Below are 26,876 nucleotides of genomic sequence, written 5' to 3'. Positions count from 1 at the left end.
ACCCTAACAATTCTATGAGTTAGGTATTAGGAGTCCCAATTCACAGATGAGGAAATGGAGCCTTAGAAAATTAAAGTGGCCATGTCATACAACGGATCAAGGGCAGAGCTGCAATTCAAAGCCAGGTCTGCATGACTCATGGCCTGTGCTCTTAACCATCCAACTACAGTGCCTCCCTCAGAATTTATATATGGAACTAATCAGTAAGACAATATTTACATTTTAAATAACATGCATTCTTATTATAAATACTGTATAAAATTGGAAAAAATATTTTATCACTTCCATCCCGCCACCCAGAGATAACATTATTTTGCTACATTTCACATATGTCTGTGTGCATATCCAACTGCAATATTGCAAACACAAGACTATATGTTAATTTTTCTTATACCATTTCGTATTTTCTCACATCTTTAAAATATTCTCCAAAATTATAACTTCATGGCTAATTTTCCACTTAAGGAAGCACTTCCTCACTCTTAGACATTTAAGTGATTTCCAATTTTTCTCTATTATAAACAATACTGTGATCAATGATGAACATTATGCAAATACTTTATTTCCCTAATTAATAGCTTTAGAACAGTTCCTAGGAATGAAATTAATAGGTGAAAACATTAAAAAAAAATGAAAGCTTTCAAATATTACCAAAGTGCTTTCTGCAAAGGTTACGCACCAAGTTAGATTTCTGCCAGAAGCATATGAAAATGCTTCTTATGCTTTGCCATCATTTAGAATTTCTTTTTAAATTTTGCTAATTTGATGGCATCCATTGCCTAAATGATGTTTATTTTCTTTTCATTGCTGGTAAGATTAAACATTTAATTATAAAACTGACTGCTTATGTTTCTTCTTCTATGATTTTCTTATTCATATCCTCTAACAATTTTTCTTTATGTTCCTTATTGATTTACGAATTCTTTTTATATTAAGAACATCAACTCTTTGACGTGTTTGTAAATATTTTCAGTTTTAAATTTTTATACAAATCTGTTTTTTCATTATTTTTTCGCTTATCATATTATCTAAGTTGTTCCTTACCCATTATCAATTATGTATTTATTAATTTATAAAAATCTAACTCTAACTCTGGAATTCATGTTGGTGTACAAACTAAAAGTACCCTGATTTCTTTTCAAATAACCAGAATCCCTGTCAGGCAGGCCAAATCTCAACATCTGCCAACACAGGTGCCCCTGCTAAGGAAACAGCTCCAACTACTCATAACCCCACCCTGACTTCAGATGAACAACCACAGTTTTAAGACTCTATCCCTTGGGTTTCAGATGAGCTCTAGGAATATGGAGGAGGATGAAAAAGTTAGAGCTAAAACAGTCATGGACAGTTACATAGAGGAAGTGGAACTTCAAGCATAAGGAAATCAGAAAGAAAAATAATGCAGCGGAAAGAAAGTACAAGGTTTGTTTTGGAAACTGTCCCTTCACTGGGGAAACACTTATCAAGTACCTTCCAAGAACCAGGCACTGTTATCAGGCTAAGATATAAAAATAAAGGAGCAAACAGTATAGATCAGAAGACCAATGAGTATCGTTAGTATCGTGGAGATCTTTATTGATAAGACTGGAAAAAGTAAACTGAGGCCAATAAGGAGAGACCTGAATAAAAGACTAATGAGCCTTACTTCCTGGAGGCCTTGGCAGGCAGACAATGACAAAAGTAAAACAAGACTGCAGCCAGGGATTAGGTGACAGCACTGAACGGGGGTGGAGACTGCGAGCAGGAAAAGGAGCTAGAAGGTTATTTATCACAAGAGCCTTGGCTTGAAAGGATATGGTAGCCTGGGGAGCAGGGTGGGCAGTAGGTGAAGAATGTACAAAAGGAGATTAACATGAAACACCCCAAAGGAAGCTACACAAAGGACAGGAAGAGGGTGAATTTTGAAATGACAGTGAAACGTCTATCTTCTCTTGAGAGGGATAAGATGAGGACATAGTTGAGTAAGAAGGAGGAAGGAAGAAAAAGCAGGCTATACAGCAGCAGGAGAAAAGGTGGGCGAGAACCTCCTAACTCAGTAATACCCTTTTGCACCTTGGCATTTTGAACCATGTGACTATAGCAGCCATTCAAGAAAATTAAAATTTCACTTAAAAAAAAAACTATAAAGATGACTAAGTTTTGCGGTCTAACGACTAAAAATAATAGTCACTGGGACTTCCCTGGTGGTCCAGTGGTTGAGACTCTGCGCTCCCAATGCAGGGGGGCCGGGTTCGACCCCTGGTCAGGGAACTAGATCCCGCGTGACGCAACTAAAAAAAAAAAGATCCCGTGTGCCGCAACTAAGACCCGGCACACATAAAGAAATAAATAAATAAAAATAAAAATAATAGCCACTAATAATCTTTGAGGTTATTTGAGAGAGAACTAGTTAGGCCATTAAGACTGAGTTCATGATAGGGTGGTCAAGGAGAAATGTCTAGGCATAAAAACCAGGAGCTATTTAAGGAGGAAAAGAAAACAAAATGAAATCAAAAGTACAGGTGTAAAAGTTAACCTAGGAAATGAAAGATATTACTTTCTTCTAAGTCTAGAAGAAAAGATGAAAAGGCTAAATATAGAAATGGAGATGAGAAGCAGATGGATGTATCGTATGGCCTTGACTCAGTAAAAATAGGAGTCAAAGTCATCTTTGCTTTAGCGGGGGAAGGACAAGAGGCAGAACAAGAGGAGTACCACACGCTTGGTGTGGGGAGGGGAATCCAGAAAGCCAGTTTGCAAATGTTCTGTGTGTACCTGAAAAGCACGTATATTTTCTTAGCGTTTTCAAGAAAAAGGGTGTCAATTCAATCCGTTGGTGGGTCATTATATCAATTTTGTACAACGAGACCAGCACTAACAGCAAAGAAACAGAAAAGAGAAAAACTGTACCATGTAAGGGGAAACACTTGACAAAACTCTTGCTTCTGAAGTTATAGGTATATACATATATGTCTGTTCAAGTCATGCTTTTAAAAGTATTTCTTACTTCAAACATTTGAATACACTATTCAACTCTGGGGTGAGGGCTCATTATCAACTTTATTATTTTATTCAACTGCTCTATGTACTTGCTAATGTTTTGACTGCTTAGCCTAATACTTTGACAGGGTTCTTTTTTTTTTTAAATCTCATGCTTTGTGTACTCTTCCTTCTTAATTTTTGCCTCATATTTTTTCAGACTATGTTGTCAGGCACATACAGATTCAGGATTATTATATCTTCCTGGTGAATTGCTCCATTTATCAGGATGTAATAACTGCCTTTATTTCAAATAATGCTCTTTGCCCTAAAGTCTAGTTTGTCTAACATTGATATTGTAAAAGAAATACATTAGGCATGAAAAAAATACATACAACATAGAACATTGTTAATCCAGTCATATGTCTTCTCCGACCCCCCAGAGCCTGAGAAACAAAGTCCAAATTCCTTGGAAAGGCTCTCAAGGCCCAGCGTGGGCTCCTCCTGTCTACCCTCCTCCCGCCTCCCCACCCCAGCATCCTTGTCTTCCTACAGTCATCCAGAAGTGTGCACAGGCTGGGCCTGGAATGCTGCTCCCCACCCACTTCGGCATGCTGTTCATTCCAGACTCAGAACAAGGGTCACTGGTGTTCCCTGACACATTCCCCATTCCACTCACCCAGCAGAACTGATCGGGTTCTCTTTTGTGATCCCCCTGAACCCTGCTCGTATACGCATCGTGGCATCTCATTTTGGTTTAATGCACCTAATTACTGACTTGCCTGTCTCCCTGACTGAACAGGAAGCTCATCAAGAACAGAAAATTCATGGAGACCTGATCTCATTTAGCTTTACGTCCCAAGTGCATGATATACAGCAGGCTCCAAATGCTGAACAGACAAATGAACGAACGACACAGAATGCAGAAGCAGGCTGGAGTCAGATAATTTGCACTGAATCACATTAGAAGGGTTCAGTATTTGAACTAACAAAGTTAAAGTCATCTGCTCTATTTCAAATAAAGATATCATGGCTGGCAGAGGTAAAGTGTCCAATATTAACTACACAGCTTGTTAAAATCAAAACCCCATATCCCACTCTCAGTCCAGGGCTCTATCCTACCTCTAACACCATAAGTTTCCCTACCATGTGTAACTACTCAGACATCATGCTCTCATTTTAAGTTCGTATGGGGCTTTCAGCTCACCACCATCATTCCAGCCACACAAGCCAGAACCTGGGAGACATTCAAAATGCTTTCTTCCTGGGAGTTCCCTGGTGACCTAGTGGTTAGGATTCCAGATCTTCACTGCTGTGGCGTGGGTTCAGTCCCTGGTTGGGGAACTGAGATCCCACAAGCTGCATGATGCGGCCAAAAAAAAAAACAGCTTTCTTCCTCACCAAGTCCTGTTGATTCTACCTCCTCATATCTGATGAATGTTTCACTTCTCTCCATCCCCGTGGCCACTATCCTTGTCCAGAGCCAAGACCTCCTCCATCTAGATCATGAGAAAAGCCCTGGGCAGGCCCACATGCAGCAGACTGTATAACACATAACAGGCACTCAAATATTTACTGAATGCAAGGAGGACTCTAAACGGTTTGGTACTGTAAACCCTTAAGGTAAAAGGCAGGAAGCTGTAAGAATGAGGCTGAAAAACCAAACAGGGACCAACTCAGGAGGCCCACAGGCAGTAAATTCAGGAGACATTTCCTCCAGAGAGGGCAGATTTGCATTTCAGATTGAACACTGGGGCTAGTATGCAGAGGATGGATGGGAGAAGGCAAGCCTAAAGCCAGAGATCCAGGTGACAGGAGTGTGCACGAGGGTGACCTGGTTCCAAATCTGCAACTGTAAGGCTGGACAGAGTCAAGAGATTCTGAGTGACATGGGCACAGCCTGCGTTCCATGTCCTGAGTGAAAAGTCCCAGCTCTACTGCAGTCTTGGAACCCCTTTCAAAACTTCAGGTCCCTCTTTCATAAGCGGGAATTCCATCTAACTTACAGGATTTTTTTTTTTTTTTTTTTTTTGCGGTACGCGGGCCTCTCTCTGCTGTGGCCCCTCCCGTTGCGGAGCACAGGCTCCAGACGCGCAGGCTCAGCGGCCATGGCTCACGGGCCCAGCCGCTCCGCGGCATGTGGGATCTTCCCAGACCCGGGCACGATCCCATGTCCCCTGCATCGGCAGGCGGACTCTCAACCACTGCGCCACCAGGGAAGCCCCTTACAGGATTTTTATGAGGATTAAATGGAAGAATTATGTGAAAGTACCCAGCACAATGCCTGGCACATAAATGTTCAATAACTTTTACCTCAAGTTGGGAAATGTATATGCATTTAAAATTCCAGGTTCCTAGCACTCACTAAATCTCTCTACAGATTTTTATTTCAAGGGTCTACATACGGCTTTTTATTTAAAAAGGAAAGGATAAAAAAGGAAAAACCCAACTTCGATTGTTTTTTACATTAAATCTTAAGGCCATAATCCCTAAAAGCCTTCTGAGAATAATAAATGTTTTATGAAAATATCTCAATGCTTAGATATGCCCCCAAAATTCTGTTTCTTTAGAATGTGAAACAGATACAGGGCTCTTGATGCAGCTCAAAATTAGGCACGCAGAAACAGTCCTAGCAACCCAATTCAGGTCCAAATGGCAAATCAAGCATAACTGCCAGCTTCCTCCCCTCCCCTAAAGTCCCCTACACTGGAGAGGGGAAATTTAGAAGCAGTAGAGTCTAAATGAAGGTTAAAATATACTTGGGAAAAAGACACAGACATCAGTAGACTTTAGTTATATACATGAAAATAAGTACTAGGGTCCTAAGTTTTGAGAAACCATAGAAGAACAAAAAACAGAATGGGTAGCTTTTAATCAGCAACAGAAAGACATCTGATAAAAATTCACACCATCCAGAAAATTAAAAAAATTTTAAAGTAAAAATAAAATTCCTACCATCCTACGGAACACAGTAAAAGGTGATAGAACAAAAAAACTGAGAAAAGCACAATAAATGGAAAACATGAATAAAAGGTGAAAATAACTCATAATATATTAATAATTATAAATAAACGTAAAGTTTCAACTTACCAATTAAAAGACAGACTATTAAGTCTCGACTCTTCTATCGGTTTATTTAATTCTAGGCCTATTTTGTTTACCACTGTATGCCTGCAGCCTAGCACAGTGTCTGACACACAACAGGGACTCATTCAATAGTTACTGAACCAAATCATAAACGATGAGCATGTGATTTCTCACAATGAAAGACTTAACTAAAAATTCTGGGAAACTTTAAATTATCTTAAAATCTCTAGCAGGTGTCCACAGCTTCTCACACCAATATAGCGAGAAGCCAGTGGAGGAAGGCCTGAAATAGGCTATATATAACGGGCACAAGAATGGAGGCTGAGTGTGTCTTTTTGAGCCGCTACGACTTTATGCCTGGTACAGTTCCTGGCACACAACAGACACTTCAAAATATGTGTGTGTGTATTTTTTAATCTGTTACTCTTCATTAAGGAGATAAAAATAAATAAAAGCATTAGCAGAGTGTTTGTATAGAGGACATGTTTGAACCATACTGGTCTTGGCATATGTAGCAACTATGCTTAGTAATGGACACTCTGTCACCATTATTAATGCCTACTCCGGAGGCAGAAGGCATTGGAATGGCAGGGAAAACGGCCAGTGGGCTTGTCCCTTCCTTCCACAAAGAAGAGCCATGTAATTGATCTGCTCCAACAAACATATTGCTTTCTAATCCTTCCTTCGAAAGGTATATTCCAATGTGGCACACAATTTCAAAAGAGAAACATTTGAAGTTTGCAAATAGGTTTTAAAATTTAGGATTATTAAGGTTATCTAGTAAAGAGTAGAGCTGCTTACAAATTACAAAAGCATAGTATTTTAGAAATAATGCCAAATTTTAATTAGTGAAACCATTAAAGTAACATACACCCAAAGACATAAGTAGTTTGTCATAAGCTCAATTGTTTGACCCATTAGGTCAACATTTCCACTCTTATTTCAGATCCATTTGGCAGGACATGGCTTCTATTTTCATATGCCCTCTTCTTCCTGGTACACAGAAAACAAGTGATTAAGTACTGTGTGCCTGCAGAGAGCATGACTCACTCATTCCAAGAGCCCAGAGTGATGGCGCTCCCTCAGCCCAAGAACAAGCCTGGGTTTTGCACAGCTGCTGAAGTTTACAGGCAGTTTCACTTGTGTCAAAAAAAAAAAAAAAGGTGCTAGTGTATGCATACATAATCAGACCCAAGTTTCATTTCCTGCTAAAGACAAAAGGACATTATTGCTCTGAAAAGACAATTACCAACACCAAAGTCAAACAGATGAGGAAAAGGGTTCTACAATGAGGAACTAAAAGTTCCAATGGTTAGCTCATCCATACTTAAATTCTCAAAATTTAATTAGGCCAGAAAAAAAGGTTAAGGAATAATTTGATTCAGATGCCATCTTATAAATGCAAAATTTGATACATGTTTCTCTGAACTCTCTAATAGTAATTATTTTCCAGCATTCAGCAAGCTAAAGAGTTAATCCACTTTAGAAGTTCTAGCAGCTGCTGCTTTCCCAGTGTGAACTCCAGCTCAACGGTCCTGGATCCCGGCTGCTCAATATCACCATCTGGGAGCTGTACAAATACTGATGCCTGGGCCCCATCCTCGAGAGTCTGACTGTTGGGTTACGGTGGGACCCAGGCACAGGTATTTTGTAAATCTCCCCCAGGTGATTCTAACGTACACCCAGGTTGAGAATTACAGGCCGAAGTGATTATAGGTTACTAGTTGGAACCTGCATTAGTAGCTTTAGTTTTATCCTACCTGAGTGATTCAAAGATGATGCCTGTGCCGTGGACAGCTTGAAACTCTTTCATGTAATTAAGAACCATAAACTGAATAAAGAGCTCATAATATATAGTGAATAAGCAAAAAGTTGGTGTAAGCTACTATTAAAAAATACGTTTAAAAAAATAACCCTAAGGGCAAAAAAAAACAACCACCAAAAAACCCTAAGACTAGTTAAAAGATGAGATATACTACCTAGGAAAGGGATCCTAAGAATTTCTAGACTTTTCTATTAAAACTGGGATCTGGCTTCCCTGGTGGCGCAGTGGTTGAGAGTCCGCCTGCCGATGCAGGGGCCACGGGTTCGTGCCCCGGTCCGGGAAGATCCCACATGCCGCAGAGCAGCTAGGCCCGTGAGCCATGGCCGCTGAGCCTGCGCGTCCGGAGCCTGTGCTCCGCAACGGGAGAGGCCACAACAGTGAGAGGTCAGTGTACCGCAAAAAAAAAAAAAAAAACTGGGATCTAATTACAGTGCAGCATGAAGGATATTAGAAATTGTTTTTTGGGCAGAAGACCTAAATAGACATATCTCCAAAGAAGACATACAGATGGCCAATAGGAACATGAAAAGATGCTCAACATCACTAATTATGAGAGAAATGCAAATCAAAACTACAATGAGGTACCACCTCACACTGGTCAGAATGGCCATCATTAAAAAGTCTACAAATAACAGATGTTGGAGAGGGTGTGGAAAAAAGGGAACCCTCCTACCCTGTTGATAGGAATGTAGATTGGTGCAGCCATTATGGAAAACAGTATGGAGGTTCCTCAGAAAACTAAAAATAGAGTTGCCATATGAGCTAGCAATCCACTCCTGGGCATATACCCAGACAAAACTATAATTCAAAAGGATACATACACCCCTATGTTCATAGCAGCACTATTTACAATAGCCAAGACATGGAAACAACCTGAATGTCCACTGACAGATGAATGTATAAAGAAGATGTGGCATATATATACATAACAGATTACTCAGCCATAAAAGAATGAAATAAAGTCATTTGCAGCAATATGAATGGACTTAGAGATTATTATACTAAGTGAAGTAAGTCAGAAAGAAAAAGACAAATACCCTATGATATCACATATATGGAATCTAAAATACAACACAAATGAACATATCTATGAAACAGAAACAGACAGACATAGAGAACAGACTTGTGGTTGCCAAGGGAGAGCGGGTTGGGGAGAAGGAAGGATTGGGAGTGTGCGATTAGCAGATGCAAACTAATATACATAAGATGGATAAACAACAAGGTCCTACTGTATAGCACAGGGAACTATATTCAATATCCTGTGATAGGACTTCCCTGTTGACGCAACGGTTAAGAATCCGCCTGCCAATGCAGGGGACATGGGTTCAATCCCTGGTCGGGGAAGACCCCACATGCCGCGGAGCAACTAAGCCCGTGTGCCACAACTACTGAGCCTGCACTCTAGAGCCTGTGAGCCACACTACTGAGGCCGTGTGCCTAGAGCCCGTGCTCGCAACAAGAGAAGCCACGGCAATGAGAAGCCCGTGCACAGCAACAGAGTAGCCCCCGCTCACCACAACTAGAGAAAGCCCATGCGCAGCAACAAAGACCCAACGCAGGGACTTCCCTTGTGGCTCAATGGTTAAGAATCTGCCTGCCAACACAGGGGACACGGGTTTGATCCCTGGTCCAGGAAGATCCCACATGCCACGGAGCAACTGAGCCCTTGCGCCACAACTGCCGGGCCTGTACTCTAGAGCCCGCCAGCCACAAGTAGTGAAGCCACGTGCCTAGAGCCTGTGCTCCGCAACAAGAGAATCCACTGCAATGAGTGGCCCGCGCACCGCAACGAAGAGTAGCCCCCGCTCAACACAACTAGAGAAAGCCCGCACAGCAACGAAGACCCAATGCAGCCATAAATTAATTAATTTTAAAAAAAAGATCCAACGGCAGCCAAAATAAATAAATAAATCTTTAGAAAAAGACAAGAGAAAGAAATAGGATTCTGAAAGCTAAATAAGAGCACAGGTGAGCTAACAGTTGGTATTTTCCTTAACTCATTTTAGAGCCGGTAACTGAGATGCATAAAATTAGCACTTCGAACATAAAATAGATGCAACCTTTGTCTCTGCTGGCGTTTAAATAATTTCCTAGCTTTTCCTGAAAACTCTGTTCAAAACTTACTCTCTTCCATCTAGGATCGTCTGTATAGTCATTCTGATACCATAGGTCCTTACCAACAAAAAGCTCTACCTTCAAACACACCATCAGGTCTAGGATCTGCCATTTTAATTGCCCTCAAATGTAGAACTGCTTCTAGATCAAACAAGGGCCACAGCAGAGTGTCCTGTGGGGTGGGAGGTACAGGGGAGAACCTGTACTATTTCAGTCTGGCCAGTTAGGCACTATTCATTCTCATAAACTTTTTTCTTTTTCTTTTTTTTTTTTTTTTGAGTACTTAATTAGAACCAGGGCACTGTGCATACAAAGTTATTTCTGGCAAGGCAAGGCAAAAATATATATATACCCATTAAAGTCCACTAGTCACACGGCCAGTTTCTTCCAGGACTTTCCACTCTTAAATAAGACAGAAACAATCACAGACAATTTACAGCTAGAAGGAACTTCAGAGAATCAAATAAAAGAACACCTTTCTTCCCATTTCTTTATGAGGAAGAAAAACAGATTTTCACTACCTTGGAAAAAAACAGAGACTTTGAACTTCAAGACCCAGCTCAAATCTCCCACAGAACTCAAGCTCTATCACAGTATCTGTCACTCTAGAATCCTCTGTATGCCTTTCCCTTGTTGGACCACTACCTGGGCTATAGGGTAGAGACAGTATTTTATCCATCTTTTTACCTTGGCACAATGCCTCGCAGACAGATCTTCAATAAATGTTTGTTGAAATAATAAATAAATGACTTCACAGAATTTCAGACTTAATATAATTTGGAAGGAGAAAGGAATAGAATACTAAATTAGTTGTCAGGGCGGAGGGCTGCTTCTTTGAGAAAAGTGAGTATTTGAAAGGTGCAAAGGGGGATAAATGCAATAGCTACTAGAGGTGAATCCTGGAAGTCAAGAAGAACAACTGCCCAGAGGGAGACTAGCAAACTAGAAACTCTGCCAAACTCTTTGGTCTACCCACCACAACTGTTCCCTGGGGGAGGGGAGGGTTATTATGCTGGAAATAGGGAGAAAAGTGTTTATATCTGGCATAAAAGCAATGTATAATGACACCATGAAGCATCATTAATATTATACACGCAAACTACTAAAATTAAGAGCACTGTGGCATGTTTAAAATGTCCCAACATTTCAGTTACATGTTAGGACTATTTCAAATTATATATGTTGACCATTGCAGAAACTGGAATTTGAAGTTTAGTACAAGTAAAAAGAGGTTTCAAAGAATAATATTCATAAATTTTCATAAAGAAAAATTAATGTACTTTAAATGTATTTTTAAATATCCCACTATGAAGTTAAAGAAATTCAAGGTTAAATGTGAAAGAATCTGCAATTAAAATGAGGTAACTTAAAAAGAAAAAAACAACAGGGAACACTGACCTAAAATCAACCTGTACTTCCCTCAACAGTCTTACCAAAAAGTTGGCAGGAGTGGATGCTTTTTTGTGAATGAGAGCAGTTCCTTTAAGGGTCTCACAGCAACCAGAAAATGAGTCATCTTAACAGAGCATGGGATTTAATTAAGATACTACCAGTATGTGTTCTGATAGTACTATGATGCTAAATGTGCAGTGCTCACCCTCACTTTTTAAATACTACTTAAATATTACTTAATGTATTATCAACAGCTACTGATAATAAAGTAATGTATTATTTCTCTATTTTGGTAAACATACTCTAGTTCAAATATTCTTCTCAGCTCGTTTATGGTCGTCTGACACACATGATTATAACTTAGCCCAGCTAATGAGTAATTTGTTACAGGTTCTATGAGATTGCTGTTACTTCTCAGGTTTGTGTTTGCAAGACTAGATTTTAAAAGTTTATATTTTAAAACATATTTGAACAGGAATAGAACAGTTTACAAAAAGGTTTACAGAGAGATAGTAATGCAGCTTATAAAGATCTAACACATTTAAATCCCCATAAAACCACATCAAGGTCAGACTATGGCTCTGAGAATGCACTGAATCAATACTATAGCCAAATTAGTTCGATTTTCCGATAGTCTAGTATCTATCTGCAAATACATCAGCTAATTCTGTCATAAATCATAAGAACCAAAATCAGCCAACAATCTTTTTTTTGTTGGCATAGGGCCAGTTAGAGAAAAATAAAAATGTCTTTGGGCCTCATTTATTTTCATTAAAAAAAGATTTATTGAATCCCACAGAATTAAAAGTTAGATTCCCCCGTTTCCTGAATAAAACGACAATGAGAAATTAGCACATTTTTTAAAGTTGGTAAGAGATGCAGCGTTTTAGTCTTCTGTTCTTATGTTCTTCATTTAATCCTCCCAACAACCTCTTTGCTGCTCAAGGTACACAGAGTCAACCAGAAACTAGAATTATTTCAATTCATTCAATACAATTTTTACAGAAGACCTGCAGTGGGCCAGGTGCTAGGGATATAGTAATGAATCTACATCTCCTTCTCCCTGCTTGGGCTGAGTTAGGCTGGGCAGGTGGGATAAGGGGAAGCCGTGCTGCTGGGCATCCTGGAGCAGCACCAAAGTAGCCATGTTCCGAAAAGACCAAGCTGTCAGGGCACCTTTGTTTCTGGCACCTGCATGCTCTGTCCTAAAGGCCTGGATACTGCCTCTCCTCTGAAGCCAGCCTTTGGCAAGTCCTGGCCTCTGCTGGCATGGCCAGAACACAAGCATCTAGGAATCAGCAATGCTACAAAGTCCCTCCCCTCTTCGGAAGTGGTTGCCGTGAAGACTTTTTCTCCTCCATTCCCTCTCTGCTTTATGTGCTCTGAAAGGATGTCTGTGAAACTGGATCTGGAACTGGATCTGGAACTCTTGCAAAGTTAGACTGAGAAGGCTTCAGGTTGCTCATCACTGGCTGAAATAGTTCCCATCCAGTACATATCAGTGTTTCTGCTCCAAGATCTTCCCTCTATATATTCCCTCCACAACCTGCAAATGTTCTAAAAACTTAAGAAGAGAAACCTTACAAACTGACCGTAACTGGAAAAACGAGTCAACCTATTATATAACGATATTCCCTGTAACTATATAACTAATTTTGCAAGAAAAGAGTGAGGACAGGTGAAAGGTCAAAGAACAAACCAATAGTCCCATCATCAGCCTTTTCATTCTACATAGATCCTTCCTCAACGTGCATACTTTGACATTTCAGAGGCTATTTTATTCTCTACATAGGCTACACTATAATGACTATGACAGCTAAATACATTTCAGATGTTACCCATAAAAATATAAATCCTACAACTTTGTGGTCAAGAAGGTAGAAAGGTTTATAAAACATTTTTGTCAATATTGAGAAAAACTTGGCTTTGGAGTCAATATGGGGTTAGAAGTCTGGCTCTCCCTCTTATTCTTTGAACTTGGACAAATTACTTCTCTGTGCCTGTAAAATAATAATAAAACCCCTCCGCCTAAGTTTTATTGTGGGGATGACATGAAACAGTATACATAAAGGGCTTAGAACAGTGTCTGGTTCAGAAAAATGCTTAGTAAATAAAAGCGGTTGTTATTAGCTACTACTAATCTCAGTTCACAAAGCAGACAATATGCACAAAAACTTCCCTCTAGCTGTAAACCCTGATTCCAAAAATTGTCATCATTCACCCTACAAAGACTATCTTTTTTTTTAAGCCAAAGAAAGGGGGAAATTTTTTGGAAAGATGTGTTTTGTATCTTGCATGCATAACAATAAATGTTCACAAAATAAGTTTACAGATCTGTTCAATCCAACTGCTAGCCTGTTAGAAATATAAAATATGGGGTAAGAAGTGTTCAAGGTATAAAAGTGGTAAGCCATTTTAAAGAAACTGAAAACTAAAGACACTAGAGGAAAAAAACTGGTTATTCAACAGCAACAAAAATGGTTAAAAAGATTTTTACAATATATTTAATAACTAATTTATAAATTAAAATGCCCTATTACATTTTGTCATGGTAAGCGGTGAATTTTTAGCAAACATGATTTTCTAAAAAAGGTAAAGTTAAAAAATTTTTTCAAAGTAAATACCAAATAACACAAAAGTCTAAACTGGATATAGTTGCATAAAATATGATTCCACAAAACAGATAAAAGTTCTATTTAGATTTCAATTCTGTAATTAATTTCTCATTCAAAAAAGTTTTCATATGACATATTAAAAATAATTTCATTATCAAAAAATAACTAAGTAAAACAGGAATGCATTTTTATGTTTCTGTACATTCTGATAACTAGCATCCCCCTCCAAAAACTGTTCACTGGTATGTATCATTCAGTGTTTCATCTCTCTCTAAATAGTTTACATGCTTATGAATGTTATGTGTATGACAGATGCTCTACCATCTTTTCGTGGTCAGTCTCAGAATAGAATGAAGCAATACGCAGCAGTAAATTATATAACACTGTCCTATCAGACAAAGCTACAAGGACAAGTGGAAGCAGTTTTAAGATTAAAGAGATAAGACCATATCACCCTTGCTCAACAGTGGACTATATTATATTGCTTTTTAAGTCTTTAAATTACAGCCCTTATTCTCAGATAGTGAAACTCCACGCTCAAGAGATTACTGAATGTTTACACAGTGCTTTATCATTTTCCCTGGTTGAAAATCAAACAGTCTAAATATTTTCCTCTGCTGGTCATTACCCTGCAAGAGATATTAGCAGCCACCAAAAAAGCAGTTCTAAGTATGAATACAGACACTCACTAACCTTAAAAAAATGGAAAACCAGAAAAAATACTCAACTACTTAGAAGAAAAAATTTAAACAGTGTTAAAGAAAATACGGAATACCATCACAAATATTTTTTTTTAAATGACGTTAAATCAGATAGAAAAACAACATAAGTGGAAATGCACCTTTCCTCACATTTATTTCCTTATCCAGCTGGACAGAGATTTTCCACCTAAATTAGAAGACATTTAAAACAGGGCCTAAAATGAGTAATAAGCATAACACAACATCCCATATTTGTGGCAATGATAGTACTGAGAGAAACCTGGACTTAAATTTAATTTGGCTCAACTCAACCAAAAATGCCTTCTGTCTCCTAAGCACTCTAAAGCTCACAGATACCAAGATGAGTAGAACGTGGTCCTTGCCTTGAGGAATGCTCTGTCCACTGGGGAAGAAGGAAGCAAACCATTATTATATGATACAGTCAGGGCTATAACTAACGTGTGTACCAAGTGTCTAAAGCACCTGGAAACACAAAAAGGTGACCAATAATTCTGCCCCAGGAATGCAGCCTATGGTGAGCACAGAGTAGGGGTGGCATCTGAACTGGGTCTTACAAAATAAACTAGGCAGGAAAAGAGACTGACAGTAACAAACATTCCAGACCAAGGAAGTGGTCACTTTAGACTTAAATATCAATACTGATCCTTCTGATGCCACTAGAAGAAAAGTCCTCTTTCAAGTTGCCACAAACATAAAAATCACAAGGCTCACGGGCTTTTTTGGTCTTATGATACTGCCCTTTAGAAAGAAAAGGACTTGGCCAGTAATTTATTCAGTTGAATAACCAGTAAGAAACTATGAAAGATTTTAAATGCTTTCATTACAAACAATAGCAAAACTGGCTGTAAAAGCAGAGGGAGATGATCCAATAAAATGGAGAATTTTAAATAAGTCTACAGAAAAAGACCTGGAAAACATTTAACAATTAAATGCCATTATTCCATAGGCATTCTTTAGAAAGGCTCTTGAGTATTGGATAGGATAAACTATTTGGTAAAGTCAGGTGTGTGAGATTCTTTATTCATTGGCTATATGTACTTGAACACCTGAAGATCAAAAACAGGCTGTTCTGAAAGATAATGGCCTCTTCCTTCCTCTATATTTTTGGTCTGCTTTAGTCTGTGGTAGGCTGTATCCTAAGAAGTGTGATAAACTTAATTGCAAAGGCTACAACCATTTTATTCAGAAAAAAGTTAATTTGCCTTCTGATATGGACTTTGGATATATAAACAGTAATTCAAACCACATGGCTTAATCCAAAATCTAGGCCCAGGTTTCCCTGTGAATATTCCTTAAAGGCTTAAGCCTGTAGCATGATCATCTGAGCTTCAGCTCAGATGATTGGGTTTAAGTATCCTTCCACTGAAAGGTAAGCTACTAGCCAGCACCCTAGAAGAGTTGACTTACTTCTCTTGAGGGGAGCAACTTATCCCTAAAGCTGTTAGGACTGGACAGGTTCCTGTGTACGAGAAATGAACACAAACCAAACAGAATGACACATAATTCATTTAAAGCCATCTATTCAGAGGACTCCTGTCTCCTTCCATGTAATTCCACCAGCTTGGTTCATCTCTGTCAATCTTAGAGGCTAAGAGAAAGGAGAGAGTAGCCCTAGAAATGGAGACAACCACATCCACCTCTATCTACATATGCTTCAATTCACTGTCCCAATACACAGGTGACCTAGAGATTTCCTGAGTGTTTTTCATGAAACACATCAATTCTTGTCCTCAAAGAGGTACACTGAACAAAGACTTAAATTGGCACTGTTTCAAAAACATTTCATTATGCACAAGGACCAAAAAGTCCAACCCTCATTTTATAGCTGAGGAAATGAAGTACAGAAAAGTGTTCTGTCCAATGAGTTAGAGGTGATGTCAAGTTCTATCCAGCTGCCATAGTTAATTTTAAGCTCTTAAGAATCCAAAGAGCCGGCTCTTTGACAGCCTGGGGAATTTTGCAATCTACTTTTCTTCAGTCTGCACTTGAAGGCTTATCCAAACATTGTGGGTGGGGTGAGGGGAGGAAGACCAGGCAAATGATCAAATCAGGAAAAACAGGGAGAAGAGAATGACTGGAGACTGGCCAAAATTAGCCTATCTACAACACCTCCTGTCTCAAGATTATCAAAGAACCTTATCTGGGTGCAGTAGTTTCTCTTCCATTCTGAATAGAGGAAATAAAATGTAATAGCAAGAAAATACATCCAAAACCTAGAAAAAAAAAATAAGTTCTCCTTCACTGCTCTAGCAAATCAACGAGCAGGCCTTCCTAGGCAAGCAGTGGGACGGGCCAGAAAGTGTTCTGGGGGCCAATTCTACTCTCTGTGACCTCAGTCAAGTTACTCAAACTTTCACACCTGTCTCCTCACCTGAGAAAGAGGATATCACCTCACCACCTGCTTTGTAAGGTTGTTGTGAGGACTGGGAATAATATATTAAGGGACCAGATCCTTGGAAACCTCCTATAAATGGTAACTGCTGTGATGTATATGAAAAGTTCGTTTGTGCTTTTCATACTTTCCAATTCATACCACGTAAATTCTTTTGTCTAGATTACATACAAGAATTACAAGTAAACTTGAAATGCTCTGGCTATTTCTTTCAAGAACTCTGTTCTCTTACTTCTCCTAAAATGAAAGATCTGCAGTGATTAGGAAAAAGGACTGGCAACCTCAAAGGGGGAGGTGCTCCGGGGCCCCCTCAAGGGAAACAGCCCCCCCCGGACTGTCAGCTCTCTGAGGGCAGCGACTGCCCTGTTTAACTCACCACTGTGACCTAGTTTTCCTAATGCAGACTAATCGTTGTAGACTTAGACATCTCATGACAGCTTACATGACACCCAAACATGGACCCACAAGAGTGTATCTCACAATACTGAGTCACACAAAAATATTAAAAGTTGAACATTACGATACAGTTTAACTGTAATACTAAAATTAAAAAAAAAAAAAGGCGCTGTAAATCGAGTGCCTAGAGGTAACCAGAATGAAGTCACGCCTTTAATGATAAAGGACCACCAGAAACACATAGATGTCCACAGGCACTGAAGCTCCGGCAGGATGTTCCACTGAACTGGCGTGATCGCCTCTGGCCTGAGATCGGGATTCGAACCCAGAACTTGTCCCGAAGGACGGGCAGAGGCCACTCCTGAGAGGAAGAGGCCTTTAAGGCCAGGCGCACCTCGCGCGAACTTTCTGGTGGGCGCCGGCCCGACCCCGACTGCGGGCGGCTCGACTCACGTCCCCTCTCCCGGGCAGCGGAGCAGATCGCGACGCGGAAGCGCGCTCGGAGGGACGAGGGTCGCCAGTCCTTTGTCCCCCGCAGAGGGGCAGGGGCGACGGCAGCGCTCCCTCCTCTCAGGAAATAATGACAGACCGCGCGCCCTCGCTCGAGCCCGCCCCGCCCCGCCCGCCAGGGCCGCAGGAGGCGCCAGATCCGCAGCCCCCGGCCGAGGGGCCCCGGCCGCGCCCCCTCCTCGCCCCCCGCCCGCCCAGGGCGACCCCGTGCCGCCAGCCTCACCCGGTCGCAGATGGAAGCTGCCGTCGCGGCGGCTGCACCACAGCGCGCGTTCGTCCTGCTGCAGGATGTAGTGGTCCTTGGCTTGGAAGAGCTCCATGCCGGCCCCGGACGCTGAGGGAGGCGGCGGCGGCCCGGGCGCGCCAGCGGCTCCGCAGCCCCGCGACCCCAGAGGCGGCGGTTCGCGCGGGGCGTCCTCGTCGGCCGGGGCCGCCAGAGCCCGCGCTTCGGGGAGCGGCGGCTGAGGGAGCACCCCGGCTGCCAGACCCGCGGGAGGAGAACGCGCTGCGGCGGCGGCGGCGGCGGCGGCGGCGGCGGCCTTGGGAGGCCTCACCCCCCGGCTCCGCCCCTTGATCGGCCCCGCCCCCGCTCCCCTTCATGGCTCCTCCCCCTGCCCCACCCCTTCCCCGGCTTCTCCCCTGACTTCTCCCAGGCTCCACCCCCTCCCCGTCTCCTCCCCGCTTCTCTCTCCTTTCCGTTCCTCTTCCTGCCCATTCCCGCCGCCTTCTTCTCCAGCTTTTCCTGGGTTTCTCCGCCTGGTTCCTCCCCCGAGGCTCTTCCTCCTCCCTCTTCTCTCCCCATCCAAGCCCCCTCCTCCTCCTCCCGCTCTTTCCAGGCCCCGCCCCTGGCGGGCCCGCTTTCCCAACCCCGGGGATTGCGGGCAGAACACTGGCCTGGATGAGACAGGCTGGCCTCCTTACTTCCCTGCGGCCTTTGGAGCAGAAGCCCACTTCTGGGGCCTCCCCTCCCATGCCAGCAGGTTATTCGTTACTTTCAGCAGCCCTGAGAAAAGCCAGGCCGACTCCCTAAATCCAGCCTGAAACCCGCCCCCTCTTCCCCCGGGCCTGTACTGCCCGCAGAGACCCAGACTAGGAGAGCTGGGAAATGCGACCTAAGGGGCTGGTTGCAGGGGTCTGTCACCAGCCAGGCTCTCCACAGAGCTGGGGCGTCTTCTGTTTTGGAATTTCCTCTTAGAACCTTGCAACATTTGACAACAGCAAACATTCAATAAATGCATATCAACGAGAAGCATGTAACAATAGAAATTAAACAAGTATTACCAGCACGGGGCTCTAAATAACGAGAAGGAAGAGAGCAAAGTCCATAAGCTATCATGTCCCGAATTAAGCAGGACGCATGTGAGAAGACAATAAAATGTCAAGGAAGTAAAAGGGGTCTAGTTTGACAAGGATAAGGTGGCTGGAGAACCTCTTGTGGAAGGAGGAAGCCCTCCCAAGTATCTTCGAGCTATCTTGAAAGGCCAGGTGGTATGTTGAACAGAATGGGGCTTGAGAGTCAGGACCTCAGTTCCAGGCCCCACGCCAGGGGTGATCTAGATGTGTGATCTTGGGCAAGTCTCTTGGTCTCAGATGGCGGTTGAACTAAATGACCTTTAATTACACTCCCAGTTTTATGAGTAAATGAATCTTTCTACTCCTATCTCCTGCCTTTTCTAATGCCTTATAGAAAGGAAGAAGGAAAAAACAAACAAAAACGAGGTAGAAGAAAAGCAAGGCAATGCTTTTAACCTTCTGCTAGATAAAAGTGAGAGGGCCCAAAAGCAGGAAGGAGTTCCACATTACTAATTATTCCAGCCCACACTGGTTTCTCAGTTGAATATCCATAGCACAGGAAGTCCCATGATGACAAACTGTCCTGGAATCTGTGATAAGTACTATGCCTTTTGGACTGTCCAGACATCTCAACCTAAAGGTCAATAGGAGCAATTACTATGGCAAATGAGGTGAGTTGGACAAAGAAGAAAATGGCAATAAGATGGTGGAAAGAAGATTCAGTGGAGCCATCAGTTTCGGATTTATTGTTGAATTCAGCCATGGGTTGACTTTCCTTAGCAAAAATGAATAGATAATGAGAAAGTCTTATGAAGACAGGGTGTTCTGCAAATTACTTCTTTATTTTTTAATGAATCACATTGCCAGATGTGAGGAAAATAATGCTATTGTAACTTTTGAAACAATTGCTTAGTTGATTGAAACTTTCCCTGATGTTTTAAATCAGTGGTTCCAACCATAGCTACCTAGTGGAATCACTTAGGGAGTTTTTCAAACATACCAATACTAGGACCTCAGGCCAATTAAAGCAGAATTTAATTGAGATGGGCTCTGGCAACAGTATTTTTTTTTCTAAGCTCCCCAGAGTATTCTGATATGCAGCCAGGATTAAGCACCACTGTTTTAAATGAAATTAAATGGAAAAATCTGCCTGACAGCAGCTTAGTAGAAAACACCAGTCAGTCATTAACTCAGACCAGTGTATGCGGGTGATGACCTGTAAATCCAGAGTTAACAAGCAGAGCCCTGAGGAGAGAGAAAACCTGAAGATGTTCCTGGAATCTATCTGACCCAGATGCACAGTGCTCTCTCCCTCTCACTCTGAATGCATGCTAGAGCCCGGCCTGGCCAAGCAGAATGAGTGAAAAGAGTAAATACTGTGTCCCTAGCAGATATCACATCCTCAGTCTCCTGCCACAGGTGTCTTGTCTTGTTCCTGCTAAGGACTTCCTGAACCTCAAATACTCTTTACCTGCCAGGTGCTCCTGACACTGCAGCTTCTCTACTCCCTGGCTGGCCTCCCCATCCTTGGCCTGTGGCTATCTGCCAACCTTCATCACTCTCTTCCAGCTTCCTAATTCAAGGCCCTCCTGCCCTTGAATGGTGCCACCCAGTTTATGGTAGAAAGTTCATGTGATGCTGTTCTGTTTTTTAAACATGAATGACCATCATGTGTATTATATATGTTTTACATGTATCATATATTTATACTAGTTTAAGTATATCCACTAGGAAGTTAGGTTCTAGCCTGTTCTATCTGATCTTAGTCAAGTCACTTAATCTCTTTTAGTGTCAGTTTCCTTATTTATTAAAAGAGATTACCACTAACGGTTCTTCCAGCCCTGAAATCAGTGAATGTGAGGAAATGTGTCCACATAGTTAAACTCAGGCAAATAAGGATGGTAAAAGACTCAACTCTGATTATCGATTTGGCCTTCAATGTCATGTTTATTATTTGTTTCTGAGATTTGGGGGTTATGATTAGATTCTAGTGTCCTGTGGTGAAATTTGACTTTTAACATCATCTCCCGTCTACTTGTCTACAGTCTTGTATGTTGTTTGTCTACGAGAACTTTCTTCAGTATTGTTTGTATATGAGAAATCTTCCAAAGGAGATATATTTTTTTAAATACATGTTCTGCCTGCCAGGAGGCTGCTGATTTCTTCAGTCAGCAGTCAGAGCGGTTAAGACCCCAAGATACTCACCAGCCAAATTTTCACATTTGACCAATCATCAGCCGATACCTCCTGGATTTGACTGCCATACCTCCTCCCATAACTTCATGAAGTTACAACTGGAAATTGTAACAACCATTTTGGAGCTTTGACATATGTAAAACTGTTCATTTGAGAAGCACCATGGAACAAAAAGGGAAAAGTCTGTTGCATTGGTCTAAATGAGAGACACTTTTGTTTAATAGAGATCATCTCTCCTCCATTGTTATACTTTGGGGGTTAATAAGTACTGGCTTTTTAGTTGTACAGTCTGATAAAATTGTCAAGGACCCAAGTTATTGTTTAAACCAGCTATAATAGTTCTTTTGCGTGTGTGTGTGCGTGTGTGTGTGTGTGAGAGAGAGAGAAAATGAAATGTGTTTTCTGCATCTAATCTTTCTCCTTCCAGAGGAAAGATAATTAGCCTTTTACAGTGATAATTTCATATTTGTCTAAAGCCAGCTGTCTCTCACTTCCTCTGTGTTATGTATTTACTTTCCAATTTTAAAAATAGCTTAAAAATTAGAGAGTTCTGGGGGCTTCCCTGGTGGCGCAGTGGTTGAGAGTCCGCCTGCCGATGCAGCGGACACAGGTTTGTGCCCCGGTCTGGGAAGATCCCACATGCCGCAGAGCGGCTGGGCCCGTGAGCCATGGCCACTGAGCCTGCGCGTCCGGAGCCTGTGCTCCGCAACAGGAGAGGCCACAACAGTGAGAGGCCTGCATACTGAGAAAAAAAAAAAAAAAATTAGAGAGTTCTAAATAAGCTAATTTGAAGAAAAAAGTCCAAGGTATACTGTTAAATAGCAAAAGTCCTAGCGGCAGAGTTGTATTTTAATGTATCCCATTTGGGTTTTTAAAGGGGTGAATGGAAGAGATATTATGTTTTTATAAGCGCAGAACATTTCTGAAACAAAACACAGGAAGTGTGGTTACCTCTGAGGAATGGAAATGGGGGTGGGGGATACTCAGGAATGGCAAGAAGGAGGGTAGAAACTTCCTTTTCACTTTATATTCCTGTATGCTGTTTTGATTTGTGTGTGTGTGTGCTTTTATTGCTTTAAATTAAAAAAAATAGTTAAATATGTGTGTGTCTAAAGCACATTCTTCCACCACACACAAAAACATATTTTTAGGTAACTTATTACCTAGGGGTTTAGAACCTTTTGCATTGACAAGCCAGGAGTCCAGGGCAAAGCTCTTTCTATTCTTCACACACTGCTTAGTAGTTTTGAGCTTTCCTAAAACCTTAAATGCTGTCAAAGTGAGCTATAGTTAAGTATATAAGCCATTTTGCTGCACTGTATCCTCTTTTACACGGAATATAGGAAGAGTATTTTTCTTTGACACCTTTTCTAAACCACAGCAGTAGCTGTGGCTTCTCCTTCCTCTGCCAATTGCAACTCTCAGGCTGATGGCCTGTTGGGGCCTGTACCATCGTAAATCAATAACAATTGTCAAAAGTGCCTTCTGTTAGATAATCATTTTAGAGATTTTTCAGAGAATGCTTTGTGCTGCACCAGAAAACAATGGCGGGGGTGGGCTGGAATGACTCCTGTAGGAACTTGGTACATCTTTTGGAAAAGCTGCCCAGTGGAATTTCTTCTCCTGGTTAAAGATAAATAATAACAGCTCACAGCATTTCACCATTTCATAAGAGTAGCACTTAGTAACAGGAAATATAGGGTTTTGGTTTCTCTAATTCTACTCCATCGTTTTCCCTCAATTTTACAGCATTTCTTAAATTTACTTATTATTTATTTATTTTTGGCTGCATTGGGTCTTCGCTGCTGTGCGCGGGCTTTCTCTAGTTGCAGCCAGCGGGGGCTACTCTTCGCTGTGGAGCGCTGGCTTCTCACTGCGGTAGCTTCTCTTGCTGTGGAGCACGGGCTCTAGGCACACGGGCTCAGTAGTTGTGGCTCACAGGCTCAGCAGTTGTGGCTCGCGGGCTCTAGAATGCAGGCTCAGTAGTTGTGGTTCACGGGCTTAGTTGCTCCGCGGCATGTGGGATCTTCCCGGACCAGGGCTCGAACCCGTGTCCTCTGCATTGGCAGGCAGATTCTTAACCACTGCCCCACCAGGGAAGCCCTTTACAGCAATTCTTCAAAGAGCCTGAGGAAGCACAGTGAAGGGTGTGTGTTGGGGGAAGGGTGCTGGGCTGCTCCTGACCAGGTGAGCATAGGGAGTGGGGGGTATGTAGTTGGGGGAAGAGAGCGATGCGGTGTGATTTGCAAAGTCTCCATGATGAGGCCCATGATGGGTAACCAGAGACCAGCTGCAAATGTGGCAAATACATCTTCGAAATTTGGCCATCACTCTAATAGTTGCTGTTTCTCGAAAATGGTGAGATACTAGCATTGAGGTTGCCTGTGAGCAGTGGACCACTTCTCACGGTTTTTCACATTGCTCTTCTATGATTTAATCAAGTAGGGATTCTAGGTTGTAGGGGTGATGCTTATAAAGCCACAACCCAAGCGGTTCAGTCCATGGCAGCGTCAAAGCTGAAAAAAGAGCCATTCCATACATATCTGAGAAAGCTCCAGTCCTTTGAGTATTTCTCACATACTATAAAGCCCTCTGTAAGTTTTTGTTCTGTTGTTTATTTTTAATCTATTTCTTTTCTGCTCATCATCATCCTATGGTACAGATACTCCCATACCTCTCCTCTCCAACCTCCTCTCTGGCTTCCTTTCCCCTTTTCAGCTCTTTGCTGTGAAATCTGACCACTCAGGGCTATTTCCCCTGGAGAGGCCTGGCCTTCCTTGGAGGATGGGAGAGAGGAGGAAATGGAAGACTACGCCAGAAAGCTCTCCAGCTGTGGGGAAAAGGGGACGGGCTGGGAACACTCAGACACTAACAAGTCTATCCCATCACTTCAGCATGAGCCTATTTCTCCCTTGGGATTTGGTTAAACTATTTTCATTTTGAATGGGAAAAAAATATGGCGTGTAAACAATTTTATTTGGGGCCCTTACATTTAAAAAGCCCCAGGTTACTATCTGGACTTTTCTTTCCTTATGATTTCACAATTGGAACTCAAGTGTCTGGCTCAGAGAAAGAGAGCAAGCTTCGGGGAACTGGTATCTGCCAGCAGAGATGGACACGCACTGGATCTGAAGGCATTCCCCAAAGCAACGCCAGTTCCTTGTTTGCTGCTGACCCGGCCTATTTGGAGCAAATTACTTACTGTTCTGCCTGTCGAGCTTGGAGCTGAGAAATCCAGGGGTGGCAGGGGATGAAGAGAGACAGGTAGGAAGGATCAGTGCCAGGAGGCAGGCAGTTTAGATGAACTCGCTTGTCTTATTCTTCCTACCCCCTCCCCCATTCCCAGCAAGAGGCTAACAGAGCCCTGGGTCCCCGCCCACTTCCCCTGTTTACCTAAGCCTGAGGTACTTGGGCAAATCTCCAACTCCCGAAGGTTAGTTTCCCTTATGTAAAATGGAGATAAAATAGAAAACTTTCTTCACAAGTTTATTGTCAGGATTAAATGAACTTGTCTTTGAAAGGGTGTCCCAAACTATGAAGTGTTAAAGAAATGTTATTGTATAATTTTTTTTAAATGTACTTTATGTGTAAAGTTTTCCCCTCTAGATCTCAGCTTATTTGATGGATTTCTAACATATTACATAGATTTTTAACATATATATTACATACCTAATACGTATATATTAATATATATTAAAGAAGAAATATGTTAATATGTATGATTCAGATGTTTTATCTCAAATCACGTCATTGGGAAATAAAAGTAATAGATATTAATCATATAACTAGAAGGATGTTTAGTCTTGATTCCTTTTGGGCTGCACCCCGCAGCCCAAAGACTGAAGAAAGCCTTCAGTCTTCTTCAGCCTTGAGACTGAAGAAAGAACCCAGAGACAGTGACAGAGACATCAACAATTTATTGGATAAGAGATCTCACGCATCCAAAACAAAGGTCCTAGAGGGAACCCACACTGTGGGTGGTGAAAGGCAGTAATCTTTGCTACTCAGGGGAGAAGGAGGCTACCATTTATAGGGGGGATTGATGTCAGGTTGGTTCATCAGTTACCAGGGAAACCAACGGCTGGGGCAGGGGGCAAGCATGTAGACAGTTACTAATTAAGCCCTACAATTAAGAGGATTGGATAATCATGTGAGAGAAGCAGGGCCTGGTCGAACAGGGCATGTACAGGGAGCAAGAGAACAGCCATCTTGAATGACCTAACCACACAGATTTCCAACCAGAGACAGAGGATTTGCCCTGAGGCTAATGAAACTTAAGCTTCAGGAGTTTTGTTTGTTTTAATACTCCATTTCAAGTTATTACAAAATAATGGCTATATTTCCCTGTGCCATAAATATATCCTTGTTGCTTATTTATTTTACATTAAGCTTCAGGGCTCTTGGATTTCATCCAAAGCCCTGTACATAATTCTGTATTCATTATTTTGTATTCTTCTTTCTAAAGAGGACCTGCCATACGTTAAAAAAGCTTCAGGTGCCACAAACCTTGATCCCAACACTAGCATAAAAGAATGTTCTGGGCTCTACATCCCAGGAGAATTTGGGGCCTGCTCTTGGTCTTCTCTTAATTTGTCCTTCCCTCTTTGGTCATCCTCTTGTATCATTTTAGCTCCTCCCCTCTTTCTAAATTCAAATATACTTTCTATTACCCCTAATTCACTAATCCACTAACACTCACATAGCTGGGTGAACACACACACACACACACACGCACACACACACTGACTTCTATCAAGAGATAAATTTAGAGACTGGAAACAGTGTGTTCAAGGATAGCACCATTCATCCCAAATGACTCAGAGAGAGCTATTCCAGTTAATGTGGAGCCCTTACCGTGAAAATAGAGCTAGGAAGAATTCTTTCATTCAATAATGCTAAGGTTGTACATGTTCCAAGAGTGGATTCAAAAGTACTATAAATAGGAAGAAAGTGTTTTCATCATGTGATATTAGACTAGGCTGTCTTTGGAAGAAAAGTAGCACTCCATGTACCAGGTGTGCTTATCTTTGAGGGATTCAGAAGGAACCTGGCTACACCACACCTAGTCAGGGAAATCCCTGGAAGCAAGCTAGGCACCACAGTCCTTCCCCGGTTCATAGGAGCCCTGGCTCACTCCCCCACACCTGCTCCCGCACGCAATCCAGAGCCGCCAGAGGAACATCCTCAGTCACATCAGGATGAAGCCTGAAGGGACAGATATTTGGGGAGATAAAGCACAGGTCCTAACCTGTTGGAAGGGTTGGAATTCTCAAAATTGGGGCTGGGAGACATCAGACTGCAAGGGGAATTAAAGGAAGGCAGGCGACAGACCCTCAAAAATGGGAGATGGAAACGAGGAGCCAGGTAGTAACCAT

General features: G+C 41.9%; 1 protein-coding gene across 3 annotated transcripts in view; it reads right to left on the bottom strand.

Annotated features, from left to right (window-relative positions):
- INPP5F (inositol polyphosphate-5-phosphatase F) overlaps nucleotides 1-18,470 on the bottom strand; it is a 92,726-nt gene extending 74,256 nt beyond the window's left edge. For 2 of the 3 annotated variants that reach the window (XM_004265768.4, XM_049697467.1), the window contains exon 1: nucleotides 18,236-18,470. In XM_004265768.4, the coding sequence (XP_004265816.1) occupies nucleotides 18,236-18,332 (97 nt within the window). In that variant the 5' untranslated portion in view covers nucleotides 18,333-18,470. Of the gene's footprint in view, nucleotides 1-17,955; nucleotides 18,092-18,235 lie in introns of those variants that run through there. The other variant, XM_049697466.1, reaches the window with a different exon arrangement.
- Between the last annotated feature and the right edge of the window lie 8,406 nt (nucleotides 18,471-26,876).

The sequence above is a fragment of the Orcinus orca genome, chromosome 14 (genome assembly GCF_937001465.1).
Source record: "Orcinus orca chromosome 14, mOrcOrc1.1, whole genome shotgun sequence".
Lineage (NCBI taxonomy): Eukaryota > Metazoa > Chordata > Mammalia > Artiodactyla > Delphinidae > Orcinus > Orcinus orca.
Note: the sequence above shows the minus strand (reverse complement) of the source record. Positions and strands in the feature narration are given on the sequence as shown.